Here is a 23,003-nt window from a genome sequence, read left to right on the forward strand (position 1 = left end):
AACTGAATGCAGTAGGGATTAAAGGAAATGCATACACATGGATTAGGGAGTGGTTAACATGTAGAAAACAGAAAGTACTGATTAGAGGAGAAACTTCAATATGGAGGGAGGTAACCAGTGGTGTACCACATGGATCAGTATTAGGTCCTCTGCTATTCCTAATCTATATTAATGATTTAGATTCTGGTATAGTAAGCAAACTTGTTAAATTTGCAGACGACACAAAAATAGGAGGAGTGGCAAACACTGCTGCAGCAGCAAAGGTCATTTAAAATGATCTAGACAGCATTTAGAACTGGGCAGAGAAAAGTGTAAGGTAAGGTACTGCACACAGGTAATAAAAATGTGCATTATAAATATAATATGGGAGATACTGAAATTGAAGAAGGAATCTATGAAAAAGACCTAGGAGTTTATGTTGACTCAGAAATGTCTTCATCTAGACAATGTGGGGAAGCTATAAAAAAGGCCAACAAGATGCTCGGATATATTGTGAGAAGTGTTGAATTTAAATCAAGGGAAGTAATGTTAAAACTGTACAAAGCATTAATAAGACCTCACCTAGAATATTGTGTTCAGTTCTGATCACCTCGTTACAAAAAGGATATTGCTGCTCTAGAAAGAGTGCAAAGAAGAGCGACCAGAATTATCCTGGGCTTAAAAGACATGTCATATGCAGACAAGCTAAAAGAATTGAATCATTCAGTCTTGAACAAAGAAGACTACGTGGTGATCTGATTCAAGCATTCACAATTCTAAAAGGTATAGACAATGTCGACCCAGGGGACTTTTTCGACCTGAAAAAAGAAACAAGGACCAGGGGTCACAAATGGAGATTAGATAAAGGGGCATTCAGAACAGAAAATTGTGAGGGTCTGGAAACCAACTCCCCAGTAATGTTGTTGAAGCTGACACCCTGGAATCCTTCAAGAAGCTGCTTGATGAGATTCTGGGATCAATAAGCTACTAACAACCAAACAAGCAAGATGGGCCGAATGGCCTCCTCTTGTTTGTAAACTTTCGTATGTTCTTATGTTCATTAAAACGCACATTTTCAATTAACCTAAACATTTTGTATAGTATTGTGACAGAGCCCGAATGAATCTTAGCCAACAATCTCACTCCCGACCTGTGAGGGCACAGTATAACAGGCACAGTGTGCCCTGGACTGGATGGTTTGGCAGTTAATTCCAGGGTCAGTTGGAAGTCAACCATCCAGAAAGGAGGCGGAGTCACAATACCAGAAGTCATTGCCTTAATGCTGCAGATGATGTGTCAGTCATGGATTGGAGGATATCTGATTGCACTCGCTAACGAAGGGGGCGTGACTGAGGGTATATCAGGGGATGTGGCAAAGCAATCTGTTCCTTTGTTACGGTTGCAGAAAGACCTGTAAAGGATGTACAAACGAAAAAGTACCGTGAGTGTTTAGTGTTGTCTTATCTGTCCGTTTAACTGTTGTTGTTGTTTGTTATTCTAGATGGCTAATTATCCAGGAGCTGTCACGTTAAGTCAGCATCAAACCCGGACTACACTGCACTACTGTCACCGATTATTGTATTAAATCACCACTTACACTAGGAGCACTCACTATTGGACTTGTGATCGTGTGTGTCATTATTAGTATTATTATGTCGGGACTGAACCCTGTGGTTTACCTGTGCTATACACGTTGTTGTGTAGAGCCACATATTATTATTTAAGGTTGCCAGACAAGCAACCCAGCAAAAATAAAGAGCTGTTTTTCACCGTGAAATGTGCTGTATTTGTTATTACTGAGCACTGCATCATCTCTACATCTGCGCACTGCAAACCACTTTTGCCACAAGTATATACAAAATGTATTTATTCAAACAAAGACTGTTAATCAGAGCAAGTATCAAAGCTGTCAATTTAATTACATATGCAAATCAAGTCATTCAAGTATATAAAGGTGTTATATTTATTGTATTAATACCAAAAATCATGGCTCATGGCTGGCGGTCGTGCTCAGAATTACTCGACAGAACAGAAACTTTATTCCGTTGAGTGTATAAAAAATTATATCGAAACAGTAGAAGATGGTAGGAAACACGCCACAGCGGTTTTGCAACGCTCAAATGTCTGGTGTGAAATTGCAACCAGATTTAATGCTGCATTTCCTGAAAGGCATCCAGGAACAATATCACATTTAAAAAAAATTGTGGACAAAGCTGAAACTGGAGACCAGAAATGCTGTTGCAAAGCAATGCCATTGCCCCAGATATACAGCCTTATTACATCGTTGATACCCAATTTGCTTGCATCAATAGATAGCATTGGGGTTGATGCACAATAATCTGGAACGACAGGTAATATTAACTCCACTTTCATCATCATATTGGCTATTATTAAATGCAAATAGTAGTTGTACATTAACGGTCCATTCATCACAGGTGCAGAGAGAGACGCACGGCATGAAGAGGAAATACCCATTGACAATTCCAATGTAACCATTCCAAATATTTTTCATAATCATCTCATATCTACATGTATTATAATTGTATATTTATTCTAGCACAAAACAGTCCAATAGGGGAAGGTTGAGCGAATTATTATTATTATTTATTTCTAAGCAGACACCCTTATCCAGGGCAGCTTACAATTTTTACAAGATATCACATTATTTTTACATACAATTACAATATTTTTTACTTATTATTTTTACTTACAATTACCCATTTATACAGTTGGGTTTTTATTGGAGCAATCTAGGTAAAGTACCTTTCTCAAGGGAACAGCAGCAGTGTCCCCCACCTGGGATTGAACCCACGACCCTCCGGTCAGGAGTCCAGAGCCCTAACCACTACTCCACACTGCTGCATGATACTGATTGATGCGAAGTGTACCCTCTGAAATAGAACAAAATAACAAGTGAGGAAAACTGTTTATAAGGTGCACTAATCATCAGTAAATAATACATATTGCCATATTTTTTTATAATATTTGGGTTGAGCTCTGTGACAGGTTGGCTCGTGTGGTGATGTCAGATCAGGAACTGAATGGACACAGGCTGTTTAGTGAATGTGAATGAATGCGCTGATTTGCCGGTTTATTGTAAATTAACAAATAAAATGGTTTAACAGAACAGCAACACAGACCAAACAAAATGGTGCGGTGGCCAAAACAAATAGACATACAAACAACGGTGGACAAACCCAAACAACAAGTATTGCGCTGGTCCTCCAGCACGAGTAGAAATTGTTATATTATTATTTCATTTATATTATCTCTCCCGTACCTCCTCGATGTACACCCAAACCCAAGTGAGTGATCCGTTCATCTATATATACAGCTGTGCTGGGATTTAATTGCTAATTAATCACTCACTTGAATCCCAGCACATGTACTAATGGGTGCACTCCCCATGTTCATATCCTAATACACATTTTATCTGTATGTGAAGTGATTGTCAATCCCTGTGCCTAAATAGGACTATATATTTTAAATCACTCGTGCTACATAGCCCAATTTATACCCCGTGCACCAATATATACACACCAACAATAGCACACTACATACAACATAAAACACAAAATACGCACAGGGGTGGGGCACCCCGCCACAAGCTCTCTACAGATTTTTCTAGGCAATTCAGGAATGGGGAGGAGGCAAGGCTGCTCCCTTGGAAACCTTCCCTCTGTCTGCCACTCATCTACTGAGACAGCTTTATCACCTGTACCAGACAGGGAACAGGCTCACGCATCTTCAGAACCAAGAGCTATGCCTTTCAGAAAGAGATTTCGCCGGCATAATAGCAATGAAGCCTTTATTGAAAATCAAACTACTATACACAAAACAGTGCAGTAAGGTGCAGTAAGGTCACAAACAAACAGTGAACAGGTTACAAATTTATAACATGTTAACATTGACGTTTCCCTTGAGCAGGAAATCCAGTTTTCAGATCCAGAAGAGGCACCAGTGGGTTTTGGAGCTGAGGAGACCGAGTTAGATGAGGTGGACATGGTTGCAGACAGGGAGAGTGGTAGGGCAGAGGTAGTCCAGAGGCAAGATGGGGCGGAGGATAGGCCAAGACACATGGGGCGTGCTGTACGTCAATGAGTCCTTCCTGCGTTTGAGAGAAAAATGTTGGAATTTAAAAATGAAATTAACGCAACACTTACATAATGAGAAGATGCAACTGATAAAGCTAAAGTGGAAAGCTTACAAATCAAAAAGGAGAGATATTATCGGTAGGGATGCACCGAATCCAAGTTTTGGGGATTTATCCAAATACTGAACCGAATACCGAATCCTACAAAAATTGTCAAGCAAAGTGAAGGAAACTGTTGAATGAAAAACTGACTGGCAGCTACTAACAAGGGACGCACACAATAGTTTTGAGCCTTTTAGTTAATAGTATTTTTATTACTGGGGGGGTGGCGCGGGGGGGGGGTGGGGGGGTGGGGGGGGGGGGGGATGTTTACATTCAGCAGCTGCGTGACGTGTTTAGTGCGTGGGCCACGAGTAATTTAGGGAGTCGAGAGCTGCGACAGAGTTCATCAAATGTGTTCTTGTTCTTGAATACCTGTTATTAAATACAGGAGTTACGTTCAATACCGGTTTCGTGTCTTTTATTTAAAGAAGAACTGCACACATTGGAGGGATGTATTAAAATGGATGTGTGTTTGGGCAGATGTAGGATTCGGTTCACTGAATCCTAAGTATTCGGCCGAATCCGAACCCTGCTCAAAAAGTAGGTATTCGGGCCGAATCCGAAACCGAATCCTGGATTCGGTGGATCCCTAAATTAGAATTACTTGGGACAAAAAGGGAGTTTAGTTGCGCTGACAATTAAAAATCTAAGTTAAAGTCTTACTTTAACTTAGTTTTGAGACAGAATTTTTTTTTTAACTTTCCCTTTGATGTACAGTTATTTATTTTTATATTGTATGAGATAGTTTCTTTGAATTACTGCAATTGCTGATTCAGTTTAATGTATGATATAAAAATAATGTAGGCTACTCATGCCATGTAAAATGTATTAAAGTCCTTTGAAATGTCTGTCCTTCCCTTTCTTCTGGTCCAGGTCCAATCATAACGGTGCTGAAATTCTCAGGGTTTGGTTGGTATCTCCCTGGGCAAGGCATGGGGGAGGGTCATCCCAGTCGATTGACAAGTTATGAAGTACCACACATGCAACGATTATTTGGCTTGCTCTCATGGGTGTGGTACGCAAACCAAATGAAAGACAGGTAAAACGCTGTTTTAATATTCCAAATGTTCTCACAATACATGCTCTTGCCTTCTTATGACTCCTATTGTATTCAGGGTCTGCCTTAGGCTGTACAGGACCCTAGGCGGTGATGATTAAGTGCAGGGTCCAGAACATCAAATAAATGCTACAGTAGCAACCATATCTTAAAGTTAGTATATAGGTGCATCATGCACCTACATATACTGACGTTAAGATACGGTAAATAATATTAATGATATTTAAATGTTAATGAATACTTGTTTCCGTTCATTTGTTAGACTTTTATATAATTCACAACTTTAAAGCACTCAGAATTCCAGTCTACTTCAAACATATAATGTATTCACTTTTTTCTAAAATGACCGTGCCCCAGTGGGCCTATTGAAAAATACTGTAATGCCTGACCATAAGTGGGTTTTGACAGGTCGGAGGTGAGAATAACCAGGCATGAATAAATAAATAAACAAATAAATAAATAAATAAACAACAAAAAAAATCCCTCTTTGACACTTGACACTCTGTGTGCAATGCCCCTTTGTATATATATTCATCTTTTTTTTACAAATTAACCCCTGGGCACTATCAATCCTTTTTTCATTTTATGATATTAAATACGTAAGAACATACATTACAAATACATTTTTCTAGCTTTAGCGGCAACATAGTCCTTTATCAAATCTGTATTCTAAATTCTTGGCAATTTTGACAAATGGCCAAATTTGACAAACTTTTTTAAGTCATCGTTGAGCGCAAACATGTCTTGATCAATTCCACTCCCCCACCCCCCACACCCCCCTCAATTAGTTTTTAGTGTTTTGTGTTACAGTAAATATTTTTAACAAAATGTACCCCATATCTAATCACACCCATATTTGTAATATTTTGTAAAAAAAAAAAAATCTCTCTCATCCATGGCATGTAAACACATACACAGCATGAATTACAGTACACAGATTTCTACTCTCTCTCGCTCTGTCTCTCTCGCTCTGTCTCTCTCTCTCTCTCTCTCTCTCTCTCTCTCTCTCTCTATATATATATATATATATATATATATATATATATATACTGTAATACTGTATACGTGTATATATTGTAACGCTGGGTAAAACGGGTGAGAGCCCTGGGACTACCCAACAGATAGGACGACCCGCCCAGTCTTGGCTACATCAGCACCACAAACCCCACCCCCTTCAGATGGCCCCTGTGACATCAGAACCTGCGAAGAAGAGCCACAGCATCTCACGAACCCAGCCTGCACCCGCTGCTGAAGCCCCAGCCCGAGGAGTCAGCAGCGAAAGCAGTCTGGTCGCACAGCTGTAAAGGGCTCCAACCAGAACAAAAGGACCAGCTGTGGGCGCTGCTGGCCGAATTTCCGAACATCTTTACCACCCGACCCGAGTCTGGTACAGCACGCCATTGAGACAAGAGAGACGCGCCCCATCCGCCAGCAGCCATGCCGCCTGCCACTCCCTCTTCACGAAGCCGCAGATATGCGGGATACAGACATCATTGAGCCCTCCAACAACCCCTGGGTTTCCCTTGTAATCTTGTTACTGAAACAAGAATGGCGAGTGGCGCTTTTGCGTGGACTACCGCCGCTTGAATGAGGCTACCAGGAAGGACTCCTACCCGCTTCCCCGGATTGACGAGATGCTGGACCTGATAGCCGGATCAACTTGGTTCAGCTCATTGGATCTACACAGTGGCTACAGGTGGAGCTCATGCCTGAGGGGCACCCCAAGACCACCTTCTCTACAGGGCGAGGGCTCTGGCAATTCAAAGTGCTCCCCTTCGGACTGTGCAACACGCCGGCTGATGGAGCGCGTGCTGACAGGGATCCCACCTCAGCAATGCCTAGTCTATCTAGGTGACTTGCTGGTGCACGGCGCCACCTTAGAAGAGGTGCTCGGCAACTTACGCACGGTCCTACAGAGGCTGCAAGCTGCCGGACTCAAATTACATCCTGACAAGTGCCAGCTTATGCAGCAAGAGGTTGCCTTCCTGAGCCACCTTGTGGGAGAAGACGGGATAAGGACTGACTCGGAAAAGGTGGAAGCTGTTCAGCACTGGCCACCCCCCGCCAACCTTCAGCAACTAAGATGGTTCCTCTTATTACCGGCAGTTTATGCCACAATTTGCTACCATCGCCGCACCACTCCATCAGCTGCTACATAAGCAACAGGTGTTTGAGTGGACCGCCGCCTGTGAAGACGCGTTTGCTACCCTCAAGGCAGCCCTCATCCAAGCTGCGGTCTTGACGCCTCCGGTTCCGACTACTCCCTTCCTGCTAGACACGGACGTAAGTGACCAGGGACTGGGAGCCGTCCTCTCACAGGTATTACCAGAGGGGGAGATGGTCATCGCCTAGCTACAGCCGGGCCTTCAACAAAACGGAGCGGTGGTATTGTGTGACCCGAAGAGAGTTGCTGGCTATAGTAGCTGCACTGCACCAGTTCAAAGCGTACCTTGCAGGAAGATGGTTCACGCTCAGGATTGACCATGCCTCCCTACAGTGGCTGGTTAATTTCAAGGAACCGGAGGGGCAGTTTGCCCGCTGGCTGGAGCACCTCCAAGAGTTTGATTTCGAGATCCAGCACCGGGCTGGGAACAAACACAGAAACACGGATGCGCTGTCCCGTCACCCCAGTGTCCAACTGTTGCTACTGCGCAGGGAGAGAGCAGCAGGAATCACAACAGGAGCAACAGGAAGGATGCAAGGGCTGCCCCCCGTCAGAGCTTGTTTGCAGGGAGGTCTGTACACTCTCCGTCACCGAATGGAGGGAATGACAAGAACAAGACGAGGACCTGGAACCCCTCTTCCCCTGGCTCCTCAGAGGCCAACGCCCCTGCTGGGAGGACCTCTCCAGCTGCTCCCTGACCATCAAGAGCCTTTGGTCCCAGTGGCAAGGACAAGTGCTGAGGGAGAGAGTACTGTAGCGACACTGGCTGGAGCCTGCTACCTGCACAGAACAGTGGCAGTTGGTGGTCCCCCGTTCCCTTCAAGCGGAGGAAGCAAGGGCAAGTGCCTGGGTCATTTTTCACGACTGGCAACAACCCTGCAGCAGTGTGGAGTAGTGGTTAGGGCTCTGGACTCATGACCAGAGGGTTGTGGGTTCAATCCCAGGTGGGGACACTGCTGTTGTACCCTTGAGCAAGGTACTTTACCTAGATTGCTCCAGTAAAAACCTGACTGTATAAATGGGTAATTGTATGTTTAAAAAAAAAAAAAAAAAAAAAAAATGATATCTTGTAACAATTGTAAGTTGCACTGGATAAGGGTGTCTGCTAAGAAATAGATTTTTTTAATATATATATATATATATATATATATATATATATATATATATATATATATATATATATATATATATATATATATATATATATATATATACACACACACACACACATACACACACACACGCGTGTTTAAAACGAGCAATTTTAAGACAGATGCTGTTGCAATGTGACAGGCAAAATTCCTTTTCTCCTTTTGGGAATTGTAGTTCTACTCTCGCCAGACTGCACTGGAAAGCTTCCAAGGTAATAACACAATTAAACTACATTTCCTACAATCGACGTGCAGTGCTGTTTCATTGGACAACACTGTAACCAGTCGCGTTTGTGATAAAAGTGTACATTGATGATTTGCGAATATGGCGTCGAGATGCAAAGGGTATCTGCACCTGCTGCTAAAACATTCGCTCTTTATACTGATGCTGTGCGCTCAGTTCGGAAGTGGTCAGAAGAAAAAAGAGGTAAAAAAGTCATTAGTGTTACATTTTCATTTTGCACAATAACTGTGAAGATTTGTATACAAAACCTTGTCACTGAGTAAGCGCTCATCTTCGTCGGGATGATGATGCTTGGTGGTGGGATATGGTGTTTTTTTTATTTATTATTATTTTTAACTAAAACGTTTTTGCAGTATGGGCTTAGTAATTTGCACAGTGATGATGATGATGATATATATATATATATATATATATATATATATATATATATATATATATTAATTCTAATAGCACAATACATAGAAACAGCACGACTCAGTAGTACAGTAGTTGTGTAGCACCTATTACATCACCAGTAATTGTACGAAAAAAACTGTGGTTGTATTACATTTTAAAATTATCTATTTATGTTTTATATATTTTACTGCATTGTGTAACACATTGTTTACCCTGAACAAACCTAAAATGGGCATTGTTGGAATTTCTCCACTTAGCTTAGTGGGCCATTCCATGAAATGTAAAGTTTGTTATATCGGTAATTCATCAATATTAGACTACTTGCAAGCCAGTGCAGCAAACATATCAGTTTTATGGAATGGCCCTAGTGCCAAAGTCAAGGAAAAAACTCAACAGTTCCAAAAATAAATGTAGCAGCTTCACTGGGCCCTTTTTATTTGCTTGTTTGTAGTGATGTTTTTCTTGCACTCACTGTTTTCACAAAACACCAGCATAATGTAGATCAAGGGAGAGAGGACATTTTAGTATTAAAATGATAGCACAACATGAAAATGCGTGTACTTGTTTTCAAATCAGATTTATCGCGTATTTGTTTTGCAGTTTAGTTTCTTTCATGAATAAAAAAGAACAGTATAGTACACTTTGAAACATCTTGCCTTCTAGTACATTTCTGGGGATTTCATATAAATGAGTTTCATTGAAAATAGGGATGCAAACTGGACTAGACGGAATGAGAGGTCCGATCCAAATCTATGACAGTACAGTACAAGTTCAGTCTACCTTAAGGAAGTTGACCGGTCCATGCTGTATATTATTGTAGATAATTAGCGGCCGTGGTTTTACAGCATAGATGATCGGAACATGGGCAGCAGTGTGGAGTAGTGGTTAGGGCTCTGGACTCTTGACCGGAGGGTTGTGGGTTCAATCCCCAGTGGGGGACACTGCTGTTGTACCCTTGAGCAAGGTACTTTACCTAGATTGCTCCAGTAAAAACCCAACTGTATAAATGGGTAATTGTATGTAAAATAATGTGATTAATGTATAATGTGATATCTTGTAACAATTGTAAGTCTCCCTGGATAAGGGCGTCTACTAAGAAATAAATAAATAATAATAAAAAAAAATACTTCAATGTGAGAAATTGAGTTATTGAGTTCACAGTTTACTGTGGTATGCAAAAGTTGTTTACATGTTTCTGTCTATATTGGCTCCTAATTGAAGTCTGCTGAGAGTAGTTTCCAGTTAAACTGTGCATAAAGAGAAAGCAGTCATACTGTGCATAAAGAGAAACAGCTGTGTTCAAAATTAAATGAAACAAACAAAATGTTAGATGGCAGTGAAGGCTGCATGAACTTGTGTATTCACTTGTTGAAGAATCATTTGTATTTGTATTTAAGTGTCAGTTAACTTGTGAAGTCCAGTTTCAGCCAACCTCTCGCAAATTGTTTGGAAGACGTTTATGGACACTTCCATTCAGGCCTCTCTGGATTGTTGGTTAGAGCAAATGTTTCTGTTGCTCCACACCATCTCTGCGGCAGTCTGGCTCATGGTGTGTCATCAACAAACCATGAATAAACAGAAATGGCTCAAGTTCCTTGCGGAAGTGAAACCTTCACGCAGGCTTGGCTGTTTGTTACTTCTCCGATTTTCAAGCGCCCATCATGTATTTTGTCTCGCTCGACCTGGGTTAAAGAGTGTCGACCCACATCCTGTTTTCACACTACGTGGGACTGTGCTCCAGGTGAAAGGGGCTTTATTTGTTCAACAAGTTATTTACAGTTAGGGCTGTGTTGAAAGGTTCGTTCGCTAGCCAGGAATTTGAAGGTAGTTCTAAACCTTCAAAGGTTCGTCAGGCATTCACACACTGTATTTTTTTTTGTCTGTTAATAGAAACCATTTGACAATGTGTGAATACTATAAATCGCACATTAAAAGTCACTTGCATGCAAAATTCAATCTTTTGATTTGTATAATGCATATTACTAAAACAAAAGTTGTTGTATTAAAATCCACTACCAAATTGTTATACGTAGCAACTCTAAAATGTGACTGTGACTGATAACCTGCTTGGAACGTTGACTGTTAAATTAAGCTTTGTTTTGCCAAAGTCAGCTGCAGTTCAAGCAGCAAGCAGCATCAATTACGTGTCCATAAACAACGTTTATATTTATTTTTGTTTAAATTATAAAAACATGATTACTGTTCTGTATAATGTATTTTTAAACTATAAATTCGTACCATCAAAGTTTCGATCCTTCCTTTGGTAATGTGTTTCGAAACTTTGAAGGTCAAAATGTACCCTTTGTTACAGCCCTATTTACTGTTTAAAACGTTTTTGTTAAGTGAAGATGGTGTAATAATAATTTGCAAGCTTACTTGTACAATGTCATGTCAACTGTAGAGATACATTTAACAACATACATCTTCAAGTTAAAATACTTTTTTAGATGGTGTGGCGGAGTGTCCCGCCCCTATTTATTATTATTTGTATTATTGTTTGCGGCGCGGATAACAGCGCCGCATATTTCTTATTGTTTATATATTTAAAACCCGTGAGGATGCGTGACTGATCAGCTACTGATTATTTAACTAGCTGACAGTCACGCATCCTTACCAAACGCGTGCAGACTGTGTCCGAGGGGTAATACGATACTTAACAGCTAGTTAACCCCTCGGCCAGAGTATAAGAACCTGCAGCTGTCCGTGCTGCGGGGTGGTGTGTAGAGAGGAGAGTACGGGGTGATAGAGAGGAGACAGAATTTAAATTAACAATTGCTAAGACGTGCTGGATTAGCCAGCACGACACTTACTTGTTTGTCTGTCTGGTTTGGTTGGCCCTTGTGCCTTTTTGTTTAGTGTTTTATTATTGTTTAAATCTTTTGTTTTGTTTATTTGATTTATTAAACACGCTGAGTGCCGTAGCATTCAGCTTCACCCGCCCATCCACTGTTTTGGTTCAGTTACTTCCTGGTCTGTGACATCACCACACCTCACCACTGCAAGCCATCCTGCCACATATGGTGTCCTGCGTGGGACAAAACAACGCCTCCAACAGTCGGACCAGGAAGGAAAAGGACGTTTTAACTATACCGAGTTAGTCTGATGTCATTGATTTTATTGTAACATTACACATCGCTTATCACTGATTTAGTACATTATGTTTGTTAATAATTGTTAATAACTGATGTCGTTTGCTTCCGCTAGCAAGGGGGCAGCAGTTGTAGTAGTTATTTGCGTTACGATTAGCAGGTCACTCGGGATCTCTTTGGTTCACAGCCGCAACCAGCTCCGCAGCAACTTTTCAAAGCTGCACTGGGCTGTGCAGGATCTGCACAGATTAATGAGGGTGGTTGAGTGACGTCACGCAGCAACCCTCGAAGAATGTACATCTCCGCAATTCTGTCCAGAACTGTGCAGATCTGTGGAAATCTGCACTATGTGAAGAACGCCACCACTGTACTCCTTCAGGACGGGAGAAGCGTGGTGTATTGAGCTGCGTGTGACTTGTTATGATACAATTTGGCAACTTCTTTCTCTGAAAATCCCTGTTGTCGGCAGTGAAAGTCGCTAGATTTGTCACTAGTCGCTTTGACAATGTTTTTGTCACTTGGGAAACCCAAAAGTCGCTGGATCTAGCGACAAAATCGTTAAGTTGGCAACACTGGACTGGACTGGACTGTGTGTTTGTAAACTGTTATTCTTGTTCGGATCTGTTCGCATTCTCTGTGTGTTTTGGTGCTTGTGTGACAAGCTGAGAGACTGCCTGTGTGTGAGTGCGTCACTGAGGGGAGGGGGGAGCAGCTCTGACACGACCAGTCAGAGATAGGGAGTGTTGGACCAATGAGTGAGGAAGGGGGAGGGACTTGTGTGTGTGTGAGGAGGTGACAGTTTGAAAGAGAGAAGCAGGACCTGGTGGTGGGAGAATTGCGAGTTGAGAGGAGGTTGAATTTGTGAGTGAGAGGAGAGGAATGAGAGCCATTGTTCATTGTATTAGAAAATTGTTCACTAAAAGTAGGTGTGGGCAATATGCATTAAAAATAATATCGCAGTATTGTAGACCTTACAGATAACGATGTGCAGTATATCACGATATTTTAAACATTTGTATCAAGGTTTACTTTTAATTGTACTTGCATGCCCTGAAAAGGACACTGGGGCAGCAGATGTAAAGGACTTTAAAGATGAAAGAAAAAATAGGCACTTAAATTAAGAAATCTTTATTTTGTGTTGCACCAAAGAACAGCATGAAAGTTTAATAGAAAATAGGACACCAGAAACAAAAGAATGGCACAAGGTGGAATGTTGTTGCTGGAATGTACAAATATTTCTGTGCAAGTTTGCTCAGTCTTGGAAAGTTCACCTGTTGAGCTTTCCACCAGGTCAGTGGATCTCTTGAGCAAGAAGTGATTCACTTCAAGCTCTATTGCTTCCTTCTCAGGCACATTGGGGGCAGCTGTAGCTCCTGGCATGCTGCTCATCTTGAAAAAAGCTGCCCAAGGTCTTCTTGGTCTTTTTGGTTGGTGCTCCCTCTTCTCCTTGGGGATCGGTCTCAGTGCTGCTGCTGCTGGCAATGCCAGTGGAGCTCCTCTCCTGCTGTGACAGTGATTCCAACTCTGACACCACTCTTGTTTGGATGGTGGCAACCTTGACCTCACTGATATAATGCACCTTAAATCTTGGGTCGACAAAAGATGCAAAGTCCAGAAGATCTTGGGTGTCAGAGTCGGAGTACTTATTGTTGAAGTCCAAATCTTAATTTTAATGGACTTTGTGAGTTCTGTATCCTCTTCTTTCAAGGCTTTCACTGTTGTTGAGAAGATGTAAGACAGGTTTCTGGTAAGAGACACTAACATATTTTTCACCTGAAAGAACATCAGTGAAATCCAGCAATGGGCCCAGAGACTTGTTCACTGAATCCATAACATGTCCTGCCACGTAGGAACTAGGTGCCTTTTTTTCTATAAATAAAAAAGAAAGAAAAAGCAAATAGGAATCATCTTTATGGAATGTGAAACTGTATAAATCAGTGTCTATAATGTTTTGTTGTCAGTCTGTTTTAAAAACAAATACCCAAAGAATCTAAGAGAGAAGTTCCACAGCACAGGAACTTTTCCCCTCTATCTGGCTAAATCACAGTCTGTTTCAGATACATTATGAGAAACAGTAACGGTAACTCTTTATAACGTTTTTACACGAGGCTTTCTAATCTGCGAGTACCATTTGCACTGATGCAAAACGAGATTCTTTATGTAGAAGAACCACGTTTAAAACCTAATAAAACCATGCTCTCTTTTCTAAGAGTTTTTACGTATTGTCATGGATTGGAACGACTGAAAAAATATTTCAAATATTATTTAACATTTTGACTATTTTCAGTATTAACTCTTTAAGGACCGGGATTGTGTTAACATGATCGTACTGAAGTGGGCTTCTAGGACCACAATCGTGTAAACACAATAAAAAAGCACTTTGTTTTTTAGACCTACAGGGCCACTATACTTCACAGTACAGGCTTGAAACGCACATCAATGGATAGGGGAGGGACACAGGTTCACTTCCTGATAGTTTTTGCTTTCGTGTGACGTCACTGAGAGGGACATTTTTGGTGTCTAAAAGGCGCAGACTGTTTACAGCAGCCAGGAAGAGACAAAAGCAGAAACAAAACATCACAGAAACTTGTTTAGAGCGAAAAAAAAAAAAAAAAAAGATACTGTAAATCTGATGTAGGGTTAACAGAAAAAAAGATTTATAAATATAATTCAGTATTTAAATAATAAAAACAGTTGCTATTAATTCTAAATAACACTGTCTTGTCGTTGTTCTGCAGCAATACCCCTCTTGCATCAGTGGAGCCTGGTGAATGAAACTCCATGCCCAAACACCATCTGCACTGTGCCTTCCTCAAATGTTAACACCTCTTTACTTTCTCATGTAATAGTATTTTGGTTTGTATATTTTATTTATGTATTTATTTATTTCGTTTAGCAATTTGCGTCTTTTGTATACTGGCCAAAAAATATTTTTATTGTGAATAAAATTATACCGGTATACTGTTGTATACGATATATTGCACAACCCTAACTAAAAGCTTAAAAAAAAATAGTGGTTTCCTACTGCTTTGAACAGTAAATAGATGTAAATAGATCCTGACTGTCACTCAGCAGCGAATGCACACATCCACATGGCAGACGGCTAGTCTGTCATAATTATTAATACCCTGTATCTTTCTAATCAAGGGATTTAGGGGAGCTCCCTAATAAAAGCTGAGTCTCAAAACAATAATTGTGTGAATATAGTAATTGTTACAGCTGTGTAAAATGGTATTTAAAACAGGATTCATTTATCTGACTTTTTACATATCTGCCCTTACTCTGGTCCCACCGCAGTCGGATACACGACAGATTACATTATTAGAAACTGGAAGCAGTGTGTTTAGACGAATACTGCTACTGCACTACAATTCCAATCTCTTCATTGACTTCCTTATCGGACGAGAGACGCAATCGTGATAGAACCTAATGCAGTTGCATTCACTCAAGCAAGTCCTGTGTCTGTTATTTCACTTCAACTCCAGATGTGAAAATGTAACCCCTTCCCAGGTACCAGATTTTGAAAATAATAATGTTTTCAAACCTGTAATTGCTATAAAATGTTAACATATGATGAATAAAACACAAATAAATGACCTAAACGTTTTCATTAACCCTTTGTGCTCCTGTGTACTATATATATATATATATATATATATATATAATGTATATATGTGTGTGTGTGTGTGTGTGTGTGTGTGTATTTATTTAAGCATCTCAAATCAATCTCCAGTGCTGAAAACTAGATTTTAGCAACCTAAATCAAAATGACAATGCAACACTGACTTTGTCCCACCTCCTACTGTACAGTACAGGTCACAGAAAAGCATGTACAGACGCACTGATAGGCTGTTTAAAACAGGTGAACAGAAAACAAGAAAGTTAACCGCTTTGGAGTAATTTTTTTAAAATTATTTGTCTAAGTGCAGTGCACACAGGACGACGAAGGAATAAAAAAAAGCCTATCTACTGAAGGAAGATACATCGTTTGCTTGGCTTGCGGTGTGCAGTAATGTGGCAGGCTGGCTCGCAGTGGTGAGGTGTGGTGATGTCACGGACCAGGAAGTAACTGAAACCAAACAATGGATGGGCGGGTGAAGCTGAATGCTACGGCACTCAGCTGATTTATTAACAAAACAAAAACAAAAGATTTAAACAAGACAACAAAACCAAAGGGCACGAGGGCCAAAAGAATCAGACAGACAAACAAGTAAGTGTTGTGCTGGCTAATCCAGCACGTTTTAGCAATTGTTAAATTCCTCTCTATCTCCCCGTACTCTCCTCTGTACACTCCACCCTGCAGTACGGACAGCTGCCGGTTCTTATACTCTGGCCGAGGGGTTAACTAACTGTTAATTACACCGTGTAACAGTTTTTTTTTTTTTTTTTGGTTCCTGGGTAGTAAGTGTTATTTCCTAATTGCTTATGCCTCAAAAGTATAGAAAATGGCTATTATTCCCCACAAACTTTGCTTTTGTGACCAGGACAGTGATATTTTGAAATTTACCTATTTTCCAGAACATTCCAGATAGATTCAGTGCTGAGTAAACTTGGAGTAACTTCTAGAACTTTCTAGTACTTTCCAGTAATATAAATAGTAGTATAAATACAGGGGCCTTAAGCCCACCAGTTCAGTTTAGTTCCAGCTGCCTAAGTGGATATATATCTGCATTTTTCTGAGATGGCATCAAGGTCATAGGAGACTTCAAAATGGTGGCATTCCTGATGGGTCTCCAAGGCGGTTTTACCAAGTTTCCCTGCTAACTTTGCCTTTGGGACAGCAGGGACACCAAGGCGCACTACCACAGGCGGGACTGGCCACAGCGGACCGAGTTCTCTGTGGGGAGGAACAACGTCAAGTGGGAGCCACTGGTGGACCCCCGGAAGTTGCTGATGCCACCACTGCACATCAAATTGGGCCTTATGAAACAATTTGTCGGAGCTCTAGATAAGGAGTCGGCAGCCTTCAAGTACCTTCAAGACTTCTTCCCTAAGCTTTCTGAGGCAAAGGTCAAAGCCGATGTCTTCGTCGGACCACAGATAAAGATCCTGGAGTGCAATGAATTCTCCAAGAAGCTCACTAGTAAGGAGAAAGCGGCTTGGAACAGCTTTGTCGCAGTGGTTCGGGGCTTCCTGGGCAATCACAAGGCCGAAAACTATGTGGAGCTGGTTGAGACTCTGGTGAAGAACTACGGCACAATGGGCTGTAGGATGTCCCTCAAAGTCCATATCCTTGATGCTCATCTTGATAAATTCAAGGAGAACATGGGAGCATACTCGGAGGAGCAAGGCGAGCGCTTCCACCAGGATATACTGGACTTTGAACGCCGCTACCAAGGACAGTATAACGAGAACATGATGGGAGACTACATTTGGGGGCTGATTCGTGAAAGTGATTTACAGTATAATCGTAAATCTCGAAAAACTACTCACTTCTAAATCTTTTGTAGTCATTTTTGTATTACTTTAGTATAAATACATGTTAATTTGGATTCATATGTTGTTTTTTTCTGACTTTATGTGAACGAAAAGACACAAATTCGCCCGTTTTCTCATTGGAAATAGGTAAATTACAAAATATCACTGTCCTGGTCACAAAAGCAAAGTTTGTGGGGAATAATAGCCATTTTCTATACTTTTGAGGCAAAAGCAATTAGGAAATAACACTTAATACCCAGGAACAAAAATTGTGTTACATAGTGTTATCTTATTACCCCTCGGCCACAGTCTGCACGCGTTTGGTAAGGATGCATGACTGTCGGCTAGTTAAATAATCAGTAGCTGATCAGTCATGCATCCTCATGGGGTTTTTAAATATAAATATAAAAAACAATAACAAAAGACGCGGCGCATTTATCCGCACCGCAAACAAATACAAATAATAATAAATAAATACATACATAGGGGCGGGACACTCCGCCACAAGTAGTTCATTTAAATTGGGTTTCCGTTTTGTTTTTTTCTTTCTGTACTAGTCCAGTATGCATTGGGCCCTAAAAAGCCCCTCAATTTCCCGATTTCCGTGAAACCGCAAATTAGGTAGACCCCTCTATACTGTATAAAAAGAGCAAGTAGCTGAATGAACAAAATATATGCTGTACTGTTAACAGTAAAAAATAAGAAAATAGTCAAAGAAAAACTACTGTAGTTTAATAATGTAAATGTTTGATATCCATAAAGAATTTGACGTCAAAGGTATTTTTTCTTTCGTACTAATAAAGCAACAGTTATAACAATTTGTGACTATTTTACAAAGACAATAGACTTAAATAATATTATTAATTTCAAACACTACTATTTTCCTTTTTTCTCCATCTTTGTTTTTGTGGACCTGGCGTTACAAACGTAATGATATAACAGTTTTGGACACCAATGTGGAATATGCTGAGTTAAACAGATTCAAGCATCAAGCCAATATTATATAGACACAGTGTTGGTGGTTGTCGTAAAATAGTGGATTGCGGTATTAATCAAAAGTAATCAAGTTTTTTTAAAATTTTAAAAATAATGCACTTATGTTTTTTGTGTGTATCATGTACCACATGTACAAACATTTACCTCAAATAAAATAACTTTTCATAATAAAGATAAACTAAACAAATATTACAGTGCCTATTGTTACCAAGTATTGATGACTGACCCAGATTTATTTTCAAAGTTTGGCATGGCTGTCTGTTCAAACTCTTACTACATCCACCTCGGATCTCTGTCTCCCATTCGTCTTCTGCTGTCAGCTGACAAAGGCTCAGCTGATATCCCATAATACTACTCCCAACACAAATAATGTTTTATATACAGTAAAATGTATGCCCTGTGATATGTAAAACAGTCTTGCATTATTCCCTTTACTTGAGTGTTAACAAGCAAAGACACCAAATCCAAATGATTTGTCACTGTTTGTCCCTTTTTAAGGTTGTGCAATATACAGCCAACTGGAATGTTATAGTGTAAATATAGCCTAATCGTGCTCCCATAACCCATACTTCTAAAATGGTCTTTTCTGTGTTCACTGACAAGTTAATGTTCACCTCCAGTCATCTATTCCCAATAATACTGCAGTATTATAGGTCATGGGTGGCTGTTCTATGTCATCTAAATGTCTTTTTACAAGAAGCAAGAAGATTGACTAAGTCAGGCTAATGTGGCCACTGGTTATATAAACTATAATTCTACCTGACACACTGTCCGATTTATCCTCCTATTCTTTTATCCCTGGTGTGATGACCCTGTTCTTAATGTCCGCCCCTAGTGCTTCCCAATTCTGGAGAGAACCTTAAAACCACGTGGTATAAAATACAGTAAGTACCATTCCTGTCCTGTGCCCCTATATCAGCCACTTCCTGAACACAGCTAGAAATGTGATATGTGTATGGGTATGTGTGTGTGTCTGTGAGCATTTTATGCATCATGCTTAATGTTGATATATAACCAAAAATATTTTGGGGGAAAAATGTGTCCCATCTTTTTGTAACTTGGCCCCTTACTTAGGGCTCCTGAATTTCCATTCTGGGAATGGCAAATTCTGTTTTTTCAAAATGACCAATTCCGTTTTCAGTTTTTACCAATTTATTAAGAATTAACAACATAATTTGAACATAAATAACATTTTTACATTAAAAATCAATGAAATTCATTTTCTTTTATTTAAGTCCCTGAGATACTGTAGTTTTCAGGAAAAAATCTCTCTTAAAGCAGTCCACTAGTAACAACGTACTGTAGGTCAGTCAACAAATAAAGGTATTTTGAAAAAAACAGCTTATTGCTGTGTGGCCGAGCTGTTGTTGCAGTGACGTGTGAGTAGTGATGTCACTGACCAGGAAGTAACAGTTCAGCGTTTTATTAAATAATAACATAAACAAAATATTTAAACCAACACAAAACACAACACACAAAAAAGCGCGTTGGCCAAACAAATAAATATCGTGCTGGTGTAAACCAGCACGCTTAGCAGTTTTTTGTAAGTTTTGTTTTCTCTCTCCTCGCTCTCTCCACTCTCACGCCTAATACACTCTCCCCTGAAGGTAGAGAGCTGCAGGTTTATATACAGTGACCATCTCCCGATTAGCAACAATTAATCAATGAATTAACTTGGGAGATGGTCACCGTCTACACGAGTTTAATAAGGATGCGTGACTGTCAGCTAGCTAAATAAATCACTAGCTGATCAGTCACACATCCTCACAGAGTTTTTAAATTATAAAAACAATAACAAATACACAGCGCTTTGATCTGCGCCGCAAACAAAAATACAAATAATAATAAAAATATATATATAGGGGCGGGACACTCCGCCACACATGCTCCCCCTTGTGCGCAGCACACATGGCCTTTTCGGCCACCTCCCTCCTTAGTCCCCAAAGTCCTGGCTAGCAGTCCCGGCCCAGGAACAGGGGCAGCAACGGGCCAAAGGTGGCGGCCACGGTGGGATGTCCTCCTCCCACCCAAACAGCTGTAGCATCCCGGTGGACTGCGTACAGGCTGGCTCTTCCGGCCAAGGAAATTTTGGGGGTGGTCTCCAGACCAGCCCCCCCCCTTCTTCATGGCTGGCAGCTCCCCTCCGTGGGGCTCCGGCCACCCATTCTCCTGCAGCAAAATTGCTGCGAGGGGAGCTGGTCTCCTGACCTCCCCCCCTTCTTCGTGGCTGGCAGCTCTCCTTCATGGGGCTCCAGCCACAGTATTTCCTGCCGCATGGCAGGACTCGTAGCGACCCCAGGCGAAGCAGGACCCTCGGGAGGCGATGGCAGCAGCTGCGGACCCTCGGGAGGCGACAGCAGCAGCAGCGGACCCTCGGGAGGCGACGGCAGCAGCAGCAGCGGACCCTCGGGAGGCGACGGCAGCAGCAGCAGCGGACCCTCGGGAGGCGACGGCAGCAGCAGCAGCAGACCCTCCGGAGGCGAACTCGGGAGGGGAGCCCCTGGCCATGGAGGCGGCAGCGGAAGCTCCACTTCTCCCTCGTACCCTGTAACTGGTGGCTCTCCAGGCGATGCGGAGCAACAGGCAGCCCCAGGCGATGCGGAGCAACAGGCAGCCCCAGGCGATGCGGAGCAACAGGCAGCCCCAGGCGATGCGGAGCAACAGGCAGCCCCAGGCGATGCGGAGCAACAGGCAGCTCCAGGCGATGCGGAGCAACAGGCAGCCCCAGGCGATGCGGAGCAACAGGCATCCTTGGGTGATGCATGGCAGGCATCCTTGGGCGGTGCGAGGCAGGGCAGGAGCAGTCCTTCCCATGACGGTGGAGGCGGAACCAGCAGGTACTCACCCTCTGCTGGTAGAGGTGGAAGTGGTAAGCTGTCCTCCCATGGCGCTTGAGACGGAACCAGCAGGCATTCACCCTCTGATGGTGAAGCTGGGAGTGGTAAGCTGTCCTCCCACGGCGCTTGAGACGGAACCAGCAGGTATTCACCCTCTGCTGGTGGAGGTGGGAGCGGTAAGCTGTCCTCCCACGGCACTTGAGACGGAACCAGCAGGCATTCACCCTCTGCTGGTGGAGGTGGGAGGGGCAAGCAGTCCTCCCACGGCGGCTGAGGCGGAACCAGCAGGCATTCACCCTCTGCTGGTGGAGGTGGCTGAGGCAGAGGCAACTCCTGCTGCTCTGCTCCTGGTGGTGGAGGTGGCGGAGGAAGAGCCAGCTCCCGCTGCTCTGCTCCTGGTGGTGGAAGCGGTGGAGATGGCGGAGGCAGAGGCAGCTCCCGCTGCTCTGTTCCTGGTGGTGGAAGCGGTGGAGATGTTGGAGGCAGAGGCAGCTCCCGCTGCTCTGTTCCTGGTGGTGGAAGCGGTGGAGGTGGCAGAATCGGTGGAGGTGGGGACAGCGTGTAGTCTCCTCCTGTTGCCGGGAACTGGTGCTTCTCCTTCTCTTCCTCTTCCTGGAGAATGGGGCAGTTGACCACGAAGTGGCCCCACTCCCCACAGGCAGTGCACCAGTTCACGGCCTCAAGTGCGCTGAGCTATGCTTCCCAGCTGCCCTTCGGTCGTCCCTTCCTCCTTCTCTCCAGGGTGGGGGCAGTTGGGCTTTCCCCCTTCTGGGCGCTGGATGCACAGGCTCCCCCCCTCTGGGCGCTGGATGCACGCGCTCCCCCCCTCTGGGCGCTGGATGCACGCGCTCCCCCCCTCTGGGCGCTGGATGCACACGCTCCCCCCCTCTGGGCGCTGGATGCACGGGCTCCCCCCCTCTGGGCGCTGGATGCACGGGCTCCCCCCCTCTGGGCGCTGGACGCACGGGCTCCCCCCTTCTGGGCGCTGGATGCACGGGCTCCCCCCTTCTGGGCGCTGGATGCACGGGCTTCACCCCTCTGGGCGCTGGATGCACGGGCTCCCCCCCTCTGGGCGCTGGATGCACGGGCTCCCCCCCTCTGGGCGCTGGATGCACGGGCTCCCCCCGTCTGGGCGCTGGATGCTCGCGCTCCCCCCCCCCTCTGGGCACTGGATGCACGCGCTCCCCCCTTCTGGGCGCTGGATGCATGGACTGCCCCCTTCTGGGCGCTATTTCCTCCTCTTCATAATTGCAGAAGGGACAGTTGGCAAACCAATGTTTTTGGTCGCAATGGGAGCACACCTGTGATGGCTGGCTATATCGCCCTGGATGTCTAGCCATTATGCGACACTCCTCCTCCCTGTCCTTCCTCTCCTGAGACAGTTCTTCCTACAGTTCCCCGCAGCCGTCTCTCCAGCTCTAGCCTTCCAAGGAAGAAGGGAGACAACACGCTAAAATCAGTTCAAAATCTTTTATTT

General features: G+C 42.9%; 1 protein-coding gene across 3 annotated transcripts in view; it reads left to right on the forward strand.

The window, feature by feature from the left end:
• The first annotated feature begins 8,825 nt into the window (after positions 1-8,825).
• Positions 8,826-23,003, forward strand: part of LOC117409610 (tumor suppressor candidate 3) — a 112,947-nt gene continuing 98,769 nt past the window's right edge. For 2 of the 3 annotated variants that reach the window (XM_034015897.3, XM_058997773.1), the window contains exon 1: positions 8,826-8,973. In XM_034015897.3, coding sequence (XP_033871788.1) covers positions 8,872-8,973 — 102 coding nt within the window. In that variant the 5' untranslated portion in view covers positions 8,826-8,871. The remainder of the gene's footprint in view (positions 8,974-23,003) is intronic. The other variant, XM_058997774.1, reaches the window with a different exon arrangement.

Source organism: Acipenser ruthenus, chromosome 2, assembly GCF_902713425.1.
Source record: "Acipenser ruthenus chromosome 2, fAciRut3.2 maternal haplotype, whole genome shotgun sequence".
NCBI lineage: Eukaryota > Metazoa > Chordata > Actinopteri > Acipenseriformes > Acipenseridae > Acipenser > Acipenser ruthenus.